Source organism: Muscardinus avellanarius, assembly GCF_963383645.1.
Source record: "Muscardinus avellanarius genome assembly, chromosome: X".
In the NCBI taxonomy this organism is placed as follows: Eukaryota; Metazoa; Chordata; class Mammalia; order Rodentia; family Gliridae; genus Muscardinus; species Muscardinus avellanarius.
Window position 1 is genome coordinate 45,221,926 of NC_137792.1, and position 20,157 is coordinate 45,242,082.

Below are 20,157 nucleotides of genomic sequence, written 5' to 3' on the forward strand. Positions count from 1 at the left end.
TGGGTTCCACCCCCAGTACCACAAAAAAAAAAATATATATATATATATATATATATATATATATATATATATATATGATATAGGTCTAGGGTATAGCTTGGAGGTAGAATACCCCTGGGTTCAATCCCTAGTACCACAAAAAAAAAAAAAAAAAACCAGGGCTGGCAGTTTAGCTCAAAGATAAAATGGCCTTGGGTTCAATCTCTGGACCAAAAAAGAAAAAAATAAATAATGAATGAATGAAAGAGAAAAGAAAAAGAAAAACCAACACAGCCAAATGTGGCATGGTTTCACCAATTGGCGGAGTGCAAGAAAGAACACTCCACTCGACCTTACTGCTGGGAAGATTCTTCCGCAAGCGCAGACCCGTGACCGTGGGCCGCGGGAAGTGAAGCACGGTCACTACTTGGCCTATGCGGAACGCGGTGACCGTGATAATCCCATGAACATAGTGCCTTTGGTGCTCAACCTTCGTAATCAGTCTCTGGATAAAACACCGCACACCTGACTATGTTTACAGGACAGAATGTGAATGTCGACCTTACGGACGCATGAGCACAGGACACGGACACGGGAGGGAAACAAAGGGAAGAGAGACAGAGGAAAGAACGGGGTGCTATTAACTGTGTCTTGCAAAGTGACTGAGCAGGAGATATTATGTAAGTCGAGCGTAGCGGTGCACACCTGTAATCCCAGCACTAGGGAGGCTAAGACAGGAGGATTGCAGGCTTGAGGCCAGCCTTAGCAACTTAGCCCCTCCACAACTTAGCAAGACTCTTTTTTGTGTGGGTGGTATTGGGGATGGAACCCAGGGGCTTTCTACCTCTGGGCTATACTCCCAGACCTATTTTATATATTTTTTTTTGTTTGGAAACAGGGTCTCACTAAGTCACTGAGAGCCTCACTAAGTAGCCGAGGCTAGCTTTACTGGAATTACAAACACACACTACCACACCAGGCTTAAGTCTCTATTTTAAAATAAAAATATTCCAGCACTTGGGAGGCTGAGGCAGGAGAATCACAGGTTCGAGGCCAACCTCAGTGAGGCTCTGTTTCAAAATTAAAAAAAAATAGCTGGTGGGGTGGGTGGTATTGGAGATACAGCTCAGTGGTAGGGTGCCGGCCTCACATGCACAATGCTCCAGTACCACAAAAATTTACAAATTAAAAAAAAACTAAGCTGGGCATGATGCTACATGCCTGTAATTCCAATATGTGGGAATCTGAGACAGGAGGATCGCAGGTTGGAGGCCAGCCTCAGCAACTCAGCAAGACTCTACCTCAAAATAAAGAAAAACAGACTTGGGGGAAGAACACCCCTAGGTTCAATCCCCCAGTGTTAAAAAGTTAAAAAAGCCAGGTGTGGTGGCGCACGCTTGTAACCCCAGCATCTGGGAGACTGAGACGGGAGGATCGCGGTTCGCGGACAGCCTCAGCTACTTAGTGAGGCCCTCTGCAACTCAGTGAGACCCGGTTTCAAACTAAAGAGTAAAAAATAGGGCAGGGGGTGTAGCTCGGAGGTCGAATGCCCCTGGGTTCCATCCCCAGACCCGCAAAAAAAGAAAAAAAAGTTAAAAAATACAAAATTATTTAGGAAACTAAGGCAGGAGTATCACAGGTTTGTAGCCAGCCTTAGCAACTTGTGAGACCTTCCACAGCTTAGTGAGACCTTATTTCAAAATAAAAAGTAAAATAAGGTTTGGAGTATAGCTCGAAGGTAGAATGCCTCTGTGTTCAATCCCCAGTACCACAAAAATAATAATAAAAAGGGGCTGGTGGTATATCTCGGAGATAGAATGGCCCTGGGTTTAATGCCCAATACCAAAAAAATTTTTAAGTGAATAAATAAAAAGGGCTGGGGGTGTAGCTTAGAGATAGAATGCCCCTGGGTGCAATCACCTGTACCAGAGAGAGAGGCGGGGGAGGGGAGAGGGGGGAGAAACAAGAGAGAGACTTTGTAAAACTGGAAAATTAGAGGAATAAAAAAATCACAATTTAGCCGGGCGTGGTGGCACACGCTTGTAATCCCCGCGCTTGGGAGGCCGAGACAGGAGGATCGCACAGGTTCGAAGCCAGCCTCAGCTACTTAGTGAGGCTCTCAGCAACTTAGTGAGACCCTGTTTCCAAATAAAGTATAAAATAGATCTGGGAGTATAGCCCGGAGGTAGAAAGCCCCTGGGTTCCACCCCCAGGACCACACACACAAAAATCACAATTTAGAAGAAAGGTAGCAAATAGAGAAACTGAAAATAATAATATATTTATGAAAATTTGGGACAGGGTGGGGACAGAGAGTCAAGTGCTATAAACAAGCTTAATGTTCACTTGTCCTAGCAGGAAGCGGTCAAGAGATAATGTTTAAGACGTCGATAAATAAGGTGCTGCACGCCTGTGATCTCAGTATTTGGGAGGCTGAGACAAGAGAATCACAGGTTTGAGGCCAGCCTCGGCGACTCCATGGGCCTTCCACAAGTTAGCAAGACTGTGTTGGAAAATAAAGTAATCAAATAGGCCTGGGGGTGTATCCCAGAGGTAGAATGCCCCTGGGTTCCATCCCCAGTAACACACACACACACACACACACACACACACACACACACACCTTAATAAAATTAAGTGGAAAAATGAAGAAATAACTGTAGAGGCACGTTATTTAGAGACAGGAAATGATTACCAGAAAAGCTAATGGCTACCCAGCAGTCACCTCTGGGGGCCAGGAAGAGATGGCTGGGTCTTTACTACCCAGGTCCTTGTGTGTGCTTTGCCTTTTGAAAACTGTGCATGCGTTCTCTGCTCTCACTTAAATGTGGAAGCCAGGAGAGCCAATCCCCCAGAAGTCGAGAATAGAATAATGGCTGCAGGGGCCGCGGAGTGCGTGGGGGAGACAGGAACGGAGAGAAGACGGTTAACGGATAGCAGGGTGCAGGTGGATACGGAGAATAATTGCGAATGTTCTATAGCACAGAAGGATAACTAGAGTTGACAATAATTAGTGGGATATTTCAGATCCGTTAGTAGAAAAGACTTTGAATGTTTCCCGCATGAAGAAAGGATAAATGTCCGAAATGACAGATGTGATTACCCTGATCTGATCATTACACGCCGTGTGGAAATGTCACAGTGCGCCCCACAAACGCATACAATGGCTGTGTGTCAATTGAAAATGAAATTCTTTTTAATTGTGTATACGTATTCCTTTGATTTATGTCTTTTTTTTTTTTTTGGTGGTGCTGGGGTTCCTGGAAGCCCTACAACCTCCGGGCTACACTCCCAGACCTATTTTTTACATTTTTATTTGGAAACAGGGTCTCTGAAGCCAGCGCGCGTGGCTGGCTTCGAACCTGCGCGATCCTCCTGTCTCCGCCTCCCAAGCGCGGGGATTACAAGCGTGCGCCACCACGCCCGGCCAATTTATGTCTTTTTTTTTTTATAGGGTTCTGGGGATTAAATGCAGGAGCATTCTGCCTCTGAGCTAAACCCTTAGCCCTTAATTTTTAAAACAGGGTCTAAATTGCTTATGGTCTTGCTAAATTGCTGAGGCCGGCCTTGAACCTGCAATTTTCCTATCCCAGCCTTCTAAGTACTGGGATTACAGGCATGCGTCACCATGCCTGGCTTGTCTTTATTTTTCGTTTTGTGGTGTTGTCTTTTAACTCTTTGTTCACTGAAACAGGGTTTCACTATGTTACCTGGGCTGGTCTCCGATTCATGGGTTCAAGCAATCCTCCTGCCACAACCTCCAAGTATTCTGAGATTACAGGTGAGTAATACCACACCTGGCTGCTCTGACTGAATTTTTAAAACGAGTCCCTTTGCCGGGCGTGGCGGCGCACGCTTGTCATCCCAGCATCTGGGAGGCTGAGACGGGAGCATCTCAGTTCGCGGACAGCCTCAGCTACTTAGTGAGGCCCTTCACAACTCAGTGAGACCCTGTTTCAAAATAAAGAATAAAAAAATAGGGCTGGAGGTGTCGCTCGGAGGTAGAATGCCACTGGGTTCCATCCCCAGTACCGCAAAACAAACAAATAAATAAAAATAAAAATATTCCCTTTTCTTTCTCCAGACCTCTATCTTCCACACTGTACGTACAAAATGAAGAGGAGATGATTCTGGAGGATGTGAGGTTTTGTTCTCCAATCTTTGCTTCGTGTGTGTGTGTGTGCGTGCGTGTGTGTGTGTGTGTACATACATATGTGTGTTTTGCGGTACGGGGAATTGAGCCTAGGGACATTCTACCTCTGAGCTCTGTCTCATCTATTTTTTTTGGTGGTACTGGGGGTGGGACCCAGAGGCTTTCTACCTCTGGGCTATGCTCCCAGATGTATTTTATATTTTATTTGGAAACAGGGTCTCACTAAGTTGCTGAGAGCCTCACTAAGTAGCTGAGGCTGGCTTCGAACCTCTGTGATCCTCCTGTCTCAGCCTCCCAAGCGCGGGGATTACAAGCGTGCGCCACCACGCCTGGCTCATCTCTTTATTTTGAATCAGGGTCTCACTAAGTTACTGAGGGTCTCACTTACTTGCTGAGGCTGACCTCAAACCTGTGACCCTCCTGTCTGTCTCAGCCTCCCCAGTACTGGGATTACAGACGTGCTCCACTCCGGTGGGCTCAATCATTGCTTCTTATTAGAGCAGGAGCAAGAGAGGTGGGTGAAGGGATGAACCCCCTTTTAAATAACCCCTTGGCTTCCTCCAACCAGCCATGCAGATACCTGCTCAGCCCGCTGCACCCTCCGGTCCTCTCCAGACTTTGTCCCACGCTTCACACCCACCATTGATCTCTACCTGCCTCGGTGGCCACAAAGCACTGCGCGTTGCTTACTCCAAGATCGCGCATGAAGACAGGATAGAAACTGAAGTAGAAAAGAAGCCGGGCGTGGAGGCGCACGCTTGGAATCCCGGCATTCGGGAGGCTGAGACCGGAGGATCGCGGTTCGCGGACAGCCTCAGCTACTTAGTGAGACCCTCGGCAACTTAGAGAGACCCTGTTTCAAAATAAAGAATAAAAAATAGGGTAGGGGTGTAGCTCGGAGGTCAAATGCCCCTGGGTTCCATCCCCAAAACCCGCAAGAAAAAAAGAAATTGAACTAGAAAAGAACTGAGTGAGAGAGAGAGAGAGAGAGAGAGAGAGAGAGGGCAACACGATGCTTGAGCTGTCCCTCCAATTACCTGCTGGCAGAGGCACGAGGAAGCACTGAGCCATGACGGCCGCGTGTTAGGAGGAAGCGCGCGGCTTTCGGAGGGAGCAAGCCTCGCCTAGCGCGGGTGCTTCAAGTCTGGCCCACAGGGATTTCATGCACGGTCAGATTCCTGTGTATTGAGCGTGCAAGGTGAAAGGTCAGCAACCTGGCTGGGGGTCTCATCTGTCTCCCCCACACGGCCCCCTAACAAAGACAGCGAGGCCAGAGCAGCCTGCCCCAGGGAAGGGGCCACAGCTCCCACAGATGCAGCCCCCTTGCTTTGACGAAAACAGAAAAGGGGCCTGGCTCTTGGGCCAGAAACTGCTTCTGAGGGGTCTCACCCACACCTCAACAAGGCCACCCAAGGCAGAGGGCACCAGGAAGCCGGCTGGGGCGGAAGGGAACTCCGAACCCCGGGCTTTGATTGCTGAGGAGGGCGGAGCTGAGCTGAGCCCCTGTAAGCGACGCCCCTTCTTCGTCACCGCCCAAGAAGTCACTGCCCTCCTTGAACTCTGGTTTTCTCCTGAGTAGAACACAAAGATTATGATCCCTGCCATGGTCATAAGATTTCAAGGCAGGAAATGGCACTTTTTTTTTTTTTGGCCAAACTGAGCATTGAACCCAGGAGTGCTGTACCACCAAGCTACCATCTACAATCCCCGCCCCTTTTTATTATTGATTGATTGACTGATTGATTGATTGATTTTGTGGTACTGGGGATAGAACCCAGAAGCTTTCTACCTCTGGACTACACTCCCAAACTTATTTTATATTTTATTTGGAAACAGGGTCTCACTGAGTAGCTGAGGGCCTCACTAAGTAGCTGAAACTGGCTTCAAACCCGTGCGATCCTCCTGCCTCAGCCTCCCAAGCGCATGGATTGCAAGCGAACGCCACCACGCCTGGCTTAAACTTTTAATTTTTTGAGGACTCTTCATACTGCTCGTGTGTGTGTGTGTGTGTGTGTGTGTGTGTGTGTGTTACTGGGGATGGAACCCAGGGGCTTTTCTACCTCCAGGCTATACTCTCAGACCTATTTTCTATTTTATTTGGAAACAGGGTCTCACTAAGTTGCTGAGAGCCTCACTAAGTAGCTGAGGCTGGCTTCGAACCTGTGCGATCCTCCTGTCTCAGCCTCCCAAGTGCTGGGATTACAAGCGTGAGCTACCACACCCGGCTCTCAGCCCTTTTTCTTTTCTTTTTTTCTTTTACTGGGGATGGAACCCAGGGGCATTCTACCTCCAAGCTACACCTTGAAACAGGGGCTCACTGAGTTGCAAAGGGCCTCACTAAGCAGCTGAGGCTGGCCTTGAACCATGATCCTCCTGTTACAAAAACCTCATGATCCTCCTTTTATGAAAACTGTCTCAGTCTCTCGAATGCTGGGATTACAAACATGTGCCACCACGCCCGGCTTATCCCTTTTTATTTTTATCTTGTATTTATTTTTTGTGTGTGGGTCTGGGGATGGAAGCCAGGGGCATTTGACCTCCGAGCTACACCCCCTGCCCTGTTTTTTATTCTTTATTCCAAAACCAGGTCTCACAGAGTTACAGAGGGCCTCACTAAGTAGCTGAGGCTGTTTGCGAACCGCGATCCTCTGGTCTCAGCCTCACAAATGCTGGGATGACAAGCTGGATTTACACGTGTGCGCCACCACGCCCGACTGCCCTTTTTGCGACAGTGTCTCACTAAGTTGCCGGGGCTGGCCTGGAACCTGCAATCATCCTGTCTCAGACTCCCGAGCTGCTGGGATTACAGGCGCGCCCCACTGCATGTGGCCAGGAGGCTGCGCAGTTAAGAAAAGGCACTCCCGACACCGCCACCGATGCCACAGCGACGCCTGCTCACAGCGTCTCTTTTGCTCTGTCCTGGCTCAGCCCTACCCAGGTGCTTTAGCTCTCTGGGCCTCAGCGTTCTCACCCGTAAAACGAACACCCGACACTGGACAATTCTGCTGTCTTTTTTATTCGGGTGGGGGTGGCACTGGGATGGAACCCAGGGGTATTCTACCTGCAAGCTATGCTCCCAGCCCTATTTTACTTTTTATTTTGACACAGGGCCTTGAGCCAGGCGTGGTGGCGCACGCTTGTAATCCCCGCGCTTGGGAGGATCGCGCAGGTTCGAAGCCAGCCGCGCTGGCTTCAGAGGCCCTGTTTCCAAATAAAAATATATAAAAACTGGGTCTGGGAGTGTAGCCTGGAGGTAGAAGGGCTTCCAGGAACCTCAGTACCACCAAAAATAAATAAATAAATAAATAAATAAATAAATAAATAGTAAAAAGATTAGGGCTGGGGGTATAGCTTAGAGGTAGAATGCCCCTGGGTTCCATCCCTGGTATCAGAAGAAAGGAAGGAAGGATGGAAGGAAGGTTGGTTCGTTGGTTCAACTGGGTATGTAGCTTGGAGATAGAGTGCCTCGGGGTTCACTCCCCAGTACCAAAAAAAAAAAAAAAAAAAAGACAAAAAACAAACAGGGTCTCACTAAGTTGCGGACGGTGTCACTTAAGTAGCTGAAGCTGGCTTTGAACCTGCGATCCTCCTGTCTCAGGCTCCCAAGTACTGGGATTCCAAGTGTGCCCACCACGCCGGGCCTGGAACCCAGCTCTTGTAATCCCCTTTGCTCTCCAGCAACCCACAGGCCATCATTTTTCACCTAGCTAACTCCTCCAAGCCTCAACCCAGAGACCACCTCTTCCAGAATGCCTTGGGGTGCAGGTTAGACGTCTCTCCCCTGGCACCCTCAACCCCCTAAACTTCCCTCCAGCCCAGCACAGGACCCACGGCACTGCCCGCAACGGTGAGTGCCCGAAGCCAGAACTGCTGAATATAAAGCCCAGAGCTCGCTGCCTTCCAGAGCTTCCAGTATTCACCGGGCTGCTCGCTCGCGCTCTCTCTCTCTCCCTCCACTCTCTCCTGGAAAAATGGCCAGTTCCCACGTGGCCTTTCTCTCCTGCCCTCTGCAGCACAGAGCTTTACAAAGTTAACATTAATAATAATGTTTATCGCTGAGTAAACACATACTGTGTGCTGAGCACTTTGGCTCTCGCGTCTTATTTAATTCTGACAAGCACTGCAATGAGATGGACTGTTCACGAAGGGGACCGCAGATGTACAGGGCTGTGAGACGCCTCGCGGTTGTATAAGGAAACGTAGAAGGGTCAAGTTAGGTACATCACAGATATAATTTTAAAACATTTTTTCCCTATAGTACTGGGAAGTGAACCCAGAGGTGCTCTGCCACCGAGCTATACTCCCAACACTTTTTATTTTTCAGTTTGAGACAGGGTTCCCTAAGTTGCTGGGGCTGGCCTCAAACCTACTATCATTACTGTCTCAGCCTCCCAAATATTGAAATCATAGGCATGCGTACCACTTTCCTTTTTTGTGTGTGTTGTATGGGGGATTGAATCCAGGGGCATTCTACCTCTCAACTACACCCCCCACCCTTTTAATTTTTTTTTAAATTTTGTTACAGGGGCTTGCTAAGTTGCTGAGTGTAGCCCTGAACCTGTAATCCTCCTGTCTTAGCCGCCCAAGTCCTGGGATTACAGGTGTGCAGCCCAGATGGCAAATGGCTGAAAATACTGGTTTGATTCAGGTGATCGTGGTACACTGAATCCTAGAACCCAGCAGAGAACCGTAAAGCCTGCATCTACAGTCATATCACCCCTTTTAAAAGGTAGAAAAAAAATCACATTGTTCCAGTACAATCACTATGAGTCAATTAAAATAAAGTGTGTCGTTTTCAAAAATCACTTAGCTTCAAAGAAACGCACATGGTATTAGTGAAATGTAACAGCGCTACATTTCTGTCTCAAATGTTAGAGGAACGATTCTGATGGGCCGCGAAGCCGGGGCGCGTCACCTCTGTGATGCCCGGTGTGGCAGTGCACACCTGTAATCCCAGTACTTGGGAGGTTGAGATGCAAGGATTACGGGCTCAAGGTCAATGCAACAAGACTCTCAGAGACCCAGGGAGTCCCAGTTTCAAAGCAAATAAATATCCGGGTGGGGCAACACATGCTTGTAATCTCAGTATTTGGGAGGCTGAGATGGGAGGAACACAGTTCGAGGACAGCCTCAGCTACTTAGTGAGGCCCTCCACAATTACGTGAGACCCTGCTTCAAAAATAAAAAATAAAATAGGGCCGGGGTGGGGGATAGCTTGGAGGTAGAATGCCCCTGGATTCAATCCCCAGTGCCACACACACAAAAAAAACCCCACAAATAAATAAAAAGGGCTGGGGGTGTAGCTTCGAGGTAGAACGCCCCTGGGTTCAACCCCTAGTACCACACATACACACAGAAAAAGGATGTGATGGATGCGACTGGGCTTGCGGTGTGGTTTTTCTGCTATGCTTCGCCCCTAGGGGGCAGAGCAGTTCCATCTAATATTTCGCTTCCTAGTTACTCAGCTGTTCCAGCCTGATCCGAACCTTGATGCTTCGGAGGAGCAGCCGGGAAAGTTTCTGATACATTTTTACTGGGGGAAAGGGGCTGGAAAATACAGTTGTATCTCTATTTCCTCCTGGGAAAATCTGAGGCGCTGCAAAAGATGTGACACCGTCGGTCAGAGGAATTCCTCCTTTCAGGGAGTCACACTCTGAAAACTAGGGTCCCAGGGAGCTTCAGCGGCAAGGCATGCTTTGGAGAGAGACCACGAAGTTAGGGGGACTCGGGAATCAGCTTGCCCAGAAGAGCTCCCCGAAGGAGAAAACAAGTCCCTTATTCGTGTGTCTTTCCCATAGCTAATGTTTACTGTGCTGCTGGAGACAGAGCAGGGAACGGGGCCAGAGAGCTCCAATATTATTATTATTATTATTATTATTATTATTATTATTTTAGTGGTACTGGGGTTCCTGGAAGCCCTTCTCCCTCCGGGCTACACTCCCAGACCTATTTTATATTTTATTTGGAAACAGGGTCTCTTAAGCCAGCGCGGCTGGCTTCGAACCTGCGCGATCCTCCTGTCTCTGCCTCCCAAGCGCGGGGATTACAAGCGTGCGCCACCACACCCGGCTGAGAGCTCCAATCTTATCCCACCCCCAAAGACAGCTCAGGGGCTCAGCTCAGTGGAGATGCGACAGTAAGCCCAGTGCTTGGGAGGCTGAGACAGGAGGATCATAGGTTTGAAGCCAGCTTCAGCAATTTAGCAAGACGCTCGGCAACCTACTGAGACCCTGTTTCCAAATAAAATAAAATAGGTCTAGGGATGTAGCTCAGAGGTAGAAGGGCCCCTGGGTTCAATCCCTAGTAAAAAACACACACACACACGCACACACACACACACACACACACACACACAGTAACAGAAGCCAGGTATGGAGCACATGCCTGTAAGCTCAGCACTTGGGAGGCTGAGGCAGGAGGATCAACAGCTCAAGGCCAGCCTCAGTGACTTAGCAAAGACCCTGTTTCAAAATTTAAAAATTAAGCCGGGCGTGGTGGCCCACGCTTGGAATCCCCGTGCTTGGGAGGCTGAGACAGGAGAATAGCACAGGTTCAAAGCCAGCCTCAGCTACTGAGTGAGGCTCTCAGCAACTTAGTGAGACTCTGTTTCCAAATAAAGTATAAAATAGGTCTGGGAGTATAGCCCGGAGGTAGAAAGCCTCTGGGTTCCACCCCCAGTACCACCAAAAAGAAATTTTTTTTTTAAATTAAAGGCTGCGGTGTAGGTCAGAGGTCGAATGGCCCTGGGTTCAATCACCAGTACAAAAACAAAAAGAAAAGAAAGAAAGAAAGGTCTGCCGGTTTCCCATCCCGGCAACACCAAGCTGTGCTGGAGAGGTACTCAGCTTCCCTCTGGGAGGGGGGCTGCGCACCAGCCCCCGGAGGCTCCCTGCTCCATTCAGAACATGAGATTTGGCATCAAGACCCCAACCCGTGGTGCGACCCGGCCAAGGCATGGTGGAGAACGGTCACAGTGAGCAGAATGGCGTATGTCTCTCAAGTCCTTGCAGACTCAGCTGCTCTGTGGCGCTATGAACTGGGAGACTGGTGGGTCTGAGAAGCCGAGAGAAGGCCAAAAGTCTCCAGGGAGCAGGAGGGAAAAGGCACCAGAAAGCCGGGGGAATTCTGAAGTTGTCATTTCTCTCGATGGGAGTTCCAGAAGAAAGAAGGAATGATGTGCCCCTGGCCATTAGTTCACTGGGACTTAATCGCTCACTCATCGTCTGCACATTGAGCAGGTACTATGTTCTGGGCTGCCGATCTCCACACTCGCTGCTCCTCCCTCACTGCCCCAGGCCCTAGAATAGGGCCTGCCGCACAGCGCATGCTCAGTGCGTCAGCGCAGCCTGAATCCCAGCCGGGCACCTGTCATCCCCGTACCTGGGAGGCTGAGACTGGAGGATTGCAGGGCCACAGTCAGCCTCAGCAGCTTACCAAGATCCCGCTTCAAAAGAAAGAGCCAAAGAGTGCTGGGACTGTAGCTCGGAGGTAGAACACCCCTGAGTTCAATCCCCAGTACCGCATGCACACACAAGTCTGAATTCCTTTGGGGCTCTCAATCCAGTGGAGGAATCACAAGGGGTAAACGACCATGAAGTTATAAAGAGGCCGACGGATGGTGGCCAGGATCAGAGATGGGCCGAGCGTCGTGAGGGACCAGAAAGTGGGAGCTGTGTTCAGCCTGGGAGCCGGACAGAGCAGCCTGGGAGCAGGGATGCCAGAAGGTCGGGGTGGGCTGATAAGGGGCACAGGTCAGGGCGGCCGGGGCCGAGTCTGTGGAAAAGGGCCTACAGAGATGAGACGAGAAGGGAAGCGAGTGGTGCATCCTAAGAGGATCCTGCGGCGCTGGTGGAAGAGTTTACGGGCCAAAGAGAGGGGGAAAGTTCAGGAGCAGACTGCAGAATGTGGCCTGCTGTGCCTCATCAAGGACTTGATGGGCAAGGATGGGAGCAGAAGCCGCCTGTGGTGGTGCCCACTTGTCGGAGGGGCTCAGGTTCAAGACCAGCCTCAGCAGCTAGCGAGGCCCTTGGCAACTTAGTGAGACCCTGTTTCAAAATAAAAAAATAAATAGAAGCCGGGCGTGGTGGCGCACGCTTGTAATCCCCGCGCTTGGGAGGCTGAGACAGGAGGATCGCGCAGGTTCGAAGCCAGCCTTGGCTACCTAGTGAGGCTTTCGGCAACTTAGTGAGACCCTGTTTCAAAAAAAAAAAAAAGGTCTGGGAGTATAGCCCGGAGGTAGAAAGCCTCTGGGTTCCACCCCGGTACCACCAAAATAAAAAATAAATAGGACTGTGGTTGTTGTCTAGAGGTAGAATGCCCCTGGGTTCAATTCCCAGTCCAAGAAGAAGATGAAGAAGATGAAGAAGAAGGAGGAAGGAGAGGAGGGGGAGGAGGAAGGCTGAGAATGGGAGGATCACGGTTAGGGACAGCCTCAGCTACTTAGTGAGGCCCTTTGCAACTCAGTGAGACCCTGTTTCAAAATAAAGAATTAAAAACATAGGGCTGGGGGTGTAGCTCGGAGGTAGAAGGTCCCTGGGTTCCATCCCAGGTGCTGAAAAAAAAAGAAAAGAAAAAGGAGAAGGAAGAAGGAAACAGAAAGAGAGATAATAGGAGACTGGCAAAAATTTAGGATGTGATCAGCAGAGAGAACCTGCCTGGCCTCAAGCTGTGGCCCTGGGAGCTCTGGGAGGGAAGTCAGAGCCACACCTGGAGCGGACTTTGATGCCTTTAAACCCCACCTGTGGGAAGGAAAGATGTAGAAGCCAGATACTTGGAAGGCTGAGGCAGGAGGATCACAAGCATGAGGCTAGCCTCCATAACTTAGCAAGCCCCTGTCTCAAAAATAAAAAGGGCTGGGAGTGGAACGCCATAGGAGAGTCACCTAAGTTCAACCCCCAGTACCACACACACACACACACACACACACACACACACACACACGCCAGGTGTGGTGGTGCCTGCCTATAATATTAGTACTTAGGAGGCTGAGAAAGGAAGATAGCAGGTTTGAACTCAGTTTAAGCAATTTAGCGACGTACTGAGAACCTGTTTCAAAATAAAAAATAAATAGGGACGGCCGTGGTGGCGCGCGCTCGTCATCCCAGCATTCGGGAGACTGAGACCGGAAGATCACCATTTGCAGACAGCCTCAGCTCCTTAGTGAGGCCCTCAGCAACTCAGTGAGACCCTGCTTCAAAATAAAGAATGAAAAAAATAGGGCAGGGGGTGTAGCTCGGAGGTCAAATGCACCTGGGTTCCATCCTCAGACCCGGAAAAAACAAAATAAATAAATAGGGCTGGGATGTAGCTCAGAAGTAGATACTCGAGAGGTTCAATCCCCAGTAACACGTACACACACACACACACACACACACACACAAAACAAGGAATGAGAGCCAGGCAGTTACAGATGCAACCCAGCTGTGTGGCCTCCGACAAGTCGCTGCCTCTCTCTGAGCCTCGTGTTCCCACGGGGCGGGCATGCTGAGCAAAGGACAGGCGCTTGGCGCTTGGCGGTAGGAACGCTGCGGGCCCTGGTGCGCGCACCCAGGCGCTTCCTGGCTCCGCCCAGCTCTGCCGCTCATTCCTGCGACCCCAGGTGCGGTCTCCACCCTTTCCGGGCCTCGGTCTCCTCATCTGTGCAATGGAGTTAGTAAGCACTGCTCCCTGAAAGGCTTCACGTGAGGACGGAATGAATTACTCCATGGGAAGGGCTTGGAACAAACAGTGCCTGGCACACAGTAAGTGCCACAGAAAAATGTTAGTTATGATTACATAAAGCCACATAGGGTGGCGCCTGGCACACGTGTGGCCTCAGTGCCGTGTCCCGGCCTTTCCGATGCTTCCGGCAAATTCTGAGGCCGTGGCAGGCAGGGAGGAAGAGGTGGAGGAAGGAAGGGAGCAGGTGGCAGGCTGGGTTCTGGGGTCTTCCCCCTCCACCTTCCGTGTGACACCCTCCCTTACCAAAGCCCCTTCTCCCATTGCCCAGGTCCTCGACTAGTGGCCTGGCCCGATCCCTCTGTCCCCTGGGTGACACCGCCCTGCCACCCATATGCTCCTGTGCGCCGTGTATGGTGTGACTGGGCCCGCAGCCCTGTGTCCCTGGCCCGTGGGAGGGGGGCTCTGCGGGTGTCAAGAGCCCCGTGTTTGCTCAGCCCGGTGGCCCCTCCCGCTCTGTGCACACAGCCAAGAAATGTTTGTGGATGACAACAACCCCATTCTTGCCCCAGATCGAGACGGAGAAGGAAGACGCCTCTAATTCTCATTAAACTCAGCATTACCGAATCCTCCCACACAGCTGAAAGCTCACAACACAGTGTGCGGGGGGGATAAATGGTTTTCCCTGCTGGGAGGAAGAAAAGCCCCCCCACCCCGGAAAAGAACCGGAGACCCCAAAGGAGACAGCCTTCTGCAGAGCCTCTCCCTGGGCTGCTTGGTTTTAGTGGCCTCAGCCCTCAAGCCCAGCACCCGAGGAGAGCCTGGCAGTCAAGGGGCAGACCACGCATCGCATGGCTCTGGCTGTCAAGAACACCAGGGCAGCCCCTCGAGCTGCTGTCCCCAAATGTGAGCCAGCTTGTGGGGTGGGTGGGGGCAGAGGCTGGAGTGGCACCACCGTACCAGCTACAGCCTACCACCGCCTCCAGCAGAACCGGAGCCGGGCCGTGCAAAAGGCGTGGGAAATGCAGCTCGCTTCCTGCGAGCCCTCCCTCAGCACTCTCGCCTCTACATCAGCTCGGGTGCCAGGCCAAGATCAAGGAGGAGAGCAGAGCTCTCCAGTCTCGAGTCATGGCTGGGGGGTGGGGTCTGACAGTGCCAGATAAAAAGATCTGGGTTTCCAGGCGCGCTGGTGCACGCCTGTAATCCCAGTACTCTGGAGGCTGAGACAAGAGGAGCCCAGGTTTGAGGCCAGCCTCGGCAATTTCGTGCGACGGTCAGCTTTGTGAGACCCTGTTTCAAAATTTAAAAATATAAATCTGGACATGGTGGCTTATGTCTGTAATCCCAGTACTTGGGAGGCTGAAACGGGATGATCTCAGGTTCGTGGCCAGCCTGAGTTGTTTAGTGAGGCCCTCTGCAACTTAGTGAGACCCTGTTTCAAGAATAAAGAATAAAAAAAACTGGGGCTGGGCGTGCAGCTCGGAGGTAGATTGCCTCTGGGTTCCATCGCCAGTAAAGAAAAAAAAAATTAAAAATATAAAGGGCTGCCTGTGATCCCAGTACTTGGGAGGCTAAGGCAAGACGATCATAGGTTTGAGGCTGGCCTCAGCAACTTAGCGAGACCCTGTCTCGGAATAAAACAATGAAACGAAGTGGGGGTGCAGCTCAGTGGGAGAACGTTCCTTGATTCAACCTCTGGCACCACAAAAATATATCTATTAAAAAGATCTGGGCATCAGGGTCAAGAACCACTAGAAACCAAACAAAAGCCTCCCAGACAATGGACCAGCGACCACTGTAGAAGGCAGAGACTCATCTTGCCGCACCCAGCGCACAGCAGAAGGCATCCTGGCATCCTGGAACCCGTCCAGAGGAGACAGCGGGGGAGGATGTGGAAGTCCAGGGTGGCTGCATTGCCCGCGCCCGATGCAGGGGACGGGAAGTTTAGAGGATCGCCACTCTGTCTCCTTAGCAGCGTGACCTGTGGTGGGCTTTGCTTCTCCGAGCCCTCAGTGTCTCCCCCTGTAGCCCGTGGGTGGTAGTGACAGACGCATAGGTCTTCTGGAGGGCTTAAGAAAGTCCCTAGGCAGAAGTGTGGGGGAAACCAGCTGCAGCTTGGCCCAGGCCCTGCTCGCCCCTCTCCGTCCACCAGAGGGAGCCCGGGGACCGGGAGCGCCCAGCCTGTGGCAGCTCCGCCTGTCCTCCCCCAGCGCTGCAGCCTCTGCTGCTGAACTCCCACCCTGCCTGCCCGCGCTTCCAGCGGCAGCCTTCTCACCCACTCCCTACAGCCCCAGAACAGGCTTAGCAGGGGAGTCGCCCGCAGCAGCACCCGCAGCAGCGATGGCTACTGCACTGCCAGGTCCTCCTGGTGCCTGGCCGAGAGGAGAGCGGGCGAGGGGAAATAGCCTCCTCTCCTTCCTGTCAACTCCCCCACTCATCCCAGACTCACGTCCTCCTGCTGAACCCCTCCACGAATCTGTTGTGCGTGGTGGGGGGTGCTGGGGTTGAACCCAAGGGCATTCTACCTCTGAGCTCCACCACCAGCCTTTTTTTCTGATTTTTGTTTTTTGAAACAAGGTCTCAGTAAGTTGCTGAGGCCCGCCTCGAGCCTTTGATCTTCCTTTCTCAAAAGTACTGGGCTCCCGGCCGTGCACCACTGTGCCTGACTATCAACCCTTCTAGATATCTAAGGTCTCCTGACTTCTCCCAGTTCAGTACCTGTCCGGTACCGAGGCCAAGAGATTCCCGGGGGCTGGAAAGCTCCAGTGAACTGATAATGTTGGTGGGGGATAGGCGCACTCAGATTCGAGTCCCAGCTTCTAAATTAGCAGTCAGTAGCATAACCTTGAACAAGGTTCCTTCATCTTGAAGCCTTAGTTTCCCATCTCTAAAACGAGGTTGCTAATACTGCACGGGGCTTGCTAGGAGAACCGAAAGAGGTAATCACAGATGTGCAAACAGTTAATATGTGGTTAGGGGAGAAATTCCAAGCACTATCTAAACCCCTTCATTAATCCAGGAGGCAAGGCGAAGCGATGCAATCCGAGGAGCAACCTACAAGGTGCACAAAAGGAAGGAGGAGGGCCGGGCCTGCATGGACGGCAGAGAGCAAACGGGCTTCCAGCCAGCCGGGGGATTCACACACATGTCTGCAGGATGGAGACTCTGAGGGCGGTGGGATCCCACAACTGGAGGACACCCAGGTCGTTTCACTGGGCTTTATTCAGGAATGACGCTTTCTCCCCCTCTGCCAGACCCCGCCCGGCCTCTGCTGGACCTGTCCAGCCAGCTGCCACCCCCACCCCACAGGCAATCTACTACATCACTAAAGGCCAGGTTGTAAAGTTCTTCCTGATTTTATCTCAAAGGTTCCCAGAGTTCCTGGTTCTGCTCCCTGGAGCCATACCTAATGAGGCTGCTTCCTCTCACAAGCCTGACCCACCACCCCCAGAAAAGTATTCGGTGGGCAGACTCCAAGACCGTAGTGCCCAGCCAGTCTTCCCCGGCCCCCACTCCGCCATGGCCCTCTCCCGAATGGGTCTCCAGCTGCCTGCAAACATCCCTCTTCCAGTCTGGTGCCTGCCCCAAGGTGCACAGGGTCAGTCCTCGAGGACGGAGCCCCCAGCAGCTGTGCCTGGGCAGAGGAGCTTGTTCCCCTGACCCCCAGATGACTGTGGGCAGTCCCCCCAGCCTCTGCCGAGGGCACGCTGCGGTGGAGCCCAGCCGAGTCGCAGCTGCTGCTCCTGGGGCCCAGCCATCTCAACCCAGCACCCCAGCCTGCTGCCTCACCACGGGGGAGTTGCAGAGAGCTGTCTCCCGGCAGATTTCCTGAGGCAGAAGGCTTCCCCACCCCCAGCCCAGCCTCCAAGAGACACTCCACTGGTTGTGGCACATGGTAGGACCAGCTGAGCAGCGAGAGGAGGGGGAAGCCTGTCCATTCGCTAGCGGACTTCAGACATGCTTTGGAGTATGGCTGGATCAGCCACAGAACCTTCAGACCGAAGCCAGAGGGGTCCTTAAAGAGCCGCCGAGGTGGACCTCACCTTTCCAAAAGGCATAGGGGGGCTGAGGGCCTGAGAGAGGAAGGGACTCAGTCAAGGTCACCAAGCCAACCTGCAGCAGAGCTGGAAGGGGGAACCCAGGTCTCCTAACTCCCAGTTCAGTGTTCTTTCCAATACGGTAGAAAAGCAGTCAGGGCACCCAGGGAAGCCTGCACACCCTTGGCTCCGTGGGCCTGCGAAGATAGCTGCATCCCAAGCAGCACACAATGGGTTTTGCAGGGGAAAAGTGGACCCAGCCCAGGTCCCACCAACCCAGCAGATTCTGCCACGGTGTCCCAAATAGACGCGCACACTGATCCTTGCACAGAATGCAGCCCAACCGGAAGAGGGGGGATCTGTAGACTTCGCTCCTCAGCAGGGCTCTTTAAATGGGTGTTGTTTTTCTTGAAGGGTGGAGAGGGGGTGGACTTTGAGGAACTAGCCAAGGGCCTGGCCTCCATCTTTGCTCCCCCATCTTTGCTCCCCCCCTGGCCGGGATGTGCTGCAGTTCCCCTCGGAGGGATGTCTCAGCCTCCAGCAGCCATTCTGGTCCCCACCTGCGTCTCTGGGAAAGGATGGAGAGAGCGAGGCTGCCAGAGAAGGCGAGATCGGGGGAGGGAGGGGAGCAAAAGGAGGGGGATTTCTCTCCCTTGGGGCTCGGAGTTGACACCGTCACTGACAATAAAAATCCCGAGCAGCACAGCCAAAATAAATAAATAAATGCAAACCCTTCTTCTGGCAAGGATACGGCTTAGGGATTCAAGAAGTGGCGGGGGGGCGGTGATGACTACTGGCGTGGTCCCTCACTGGCCGCGGTACCCGAAAGGGGGGGGGGAGACGCCTGCACTCGAGGGGGCAAGCCGGTGTGCGGTGCAGGGGGCAGGGGTGTCGGCTGGACGACGGGGACCCGGCTCCTCCCGGCTGGGATGGGAGAAGAGGACGCGGAATCAGACACGGGCTCCCTACTTTATCAGCCGGACAAGTTGGAGAGGGATCGGAGAGGAAGAGCGGGTGGGAGGGCACAGACACATTCCTTACTTTCTCTGGAGGGTTGTAGCCGGGCTGGTGCTGGTACTGGTGCTGTGGCCTCCGCCGGCGCCGGGGCTGGAGCTCCTCGATGCGCCACGGCTCAGCTGGCCCCGCTCCCGCGGTGGCCGCGGCCCCACGCCCACTGCCGCGGAATAGCCGGCTTCCTTCTCGCGGCCCGGGTGCGCCGCCCCGGCCTCCCGCCCGCCACGCTCGCGACCCAGGGCTGGGTTCTCGTGGTGCAGGTGGCACTGGGCCACGTCGCGATCGCGGGCCGTGTAGCCGGTAGTGTCCTGGAGCGGGTAGGAGGCGTCCCGCTCCTTGTCCCGATACACAGCCTCCCGGTTCTGATAGGCGCTGTCCCGGTTCGGGTAGCCGACGTCCCGGGCCGCCTGGTGGAACTGGCTCTCCCGCAGTTCGCGGTGATGGAACTGGGTCTCGCGCAGGTTCTGGTACTGGCTCTCGCGGCCGGGGCTATCCCGCGCGCCGTGGGGGTCCCGGTGCAGCTCCCCGCGGTGCAGCTGGCTCTCCTCCCGCAGGTCGCGGTTCTCCTGGGTGAGCTGGTCGAGCTGGCCCTCCAGCTCCTCGATGCGCCGCCGCTGGGTCTCCAGCAGCTGCTGCTGGCTTTCGATGATGTTGTTCAGCTCCAGCAGGTACTCCACCGCCCGGTTGGGGCTCTCGGATCCCGGGCCGCCCGGGGGCCCCGACCCCGCCTCCATCCTGGCGGCCCAGGGGCAGGGGAAGGGGCAGGAGAGCCCGGTCCCTGCTCGCTCACGGCGCCACCCTCCCCCGGGCCCAGCCGGGGGAGGGGGCCGGCGGGACGCGAGGGCGCGCACCGGGCTCGAGGGCCCGGGGGCCCGGGGGGGCCCGGGAGACAGCGCTGGGGCCGGCGGCACGGGGAGCAGGAGCTGAGTCTGCCGCCGCCGCCGCCGCCGCCGCCGCCGCCGCCGCCACCGCCACGGCTGGGGAGGACGCGGCCCACGGCGCTCCGCCCGCTGCGGAGTCACTGCGCAGCGCGGCCGCGCGGGACCGCCCCGGCCGCCGGCCCGCCCCCCGCCCCTGCCCCCACCCCGCGCCCGGCCCGCCCCCGCGCGCCCCACCTGCGGCCGCCACCCGCTCCCGCCGCCCCGACAGCCCCGTCGCAGCCCGCGCGCCATCCTCCGTCCCAGCCGCCCGACCCGGGGTCCTGGCCGAACCAGCCCAAGGAAGCCCTCGGTCCCACCCCGTTCGGACACCCCTCGGGGCCGCCCAACCGGGACCCTCTCCTGAACCTTCCCAGAAGCACCGATCCCAGGCGCTCCT

The 20,157-nt window shown here is 53.7% G+C and overlaps 1 protein-coding gene across 6 annotated transcripts in view; it reads right to left on the bottom strand.

Annotated features, from left to right (window-relative positions):
• The window catches only part of IQSEC2 (IQ motif and Sec7 domain ArfGEF 2), a gene marked incomplete at both ends in the record, with an annotated part of 127,733 nt that extends 108,159 nt beyond the window's left edge, over positions 1 to 19,574 (bottom strand). For all 6 annotated transcript variants that reach the window (XM_080719382.1, XM_080719381.1, XM_080719380.1 and 3 more), the window contains one exon: positions 18,868 to 19,574. In XM_080719382.1, coding sequence (XP_080575508.1) covers positions 18,868 to 19,574 — 707 coding nt within the window. The remainder of the gene's footprint in view (positions 1 to 18,867) is intronic.
• Positions 19,575 to 20,157: the final 583 nt, after the last annotated feature.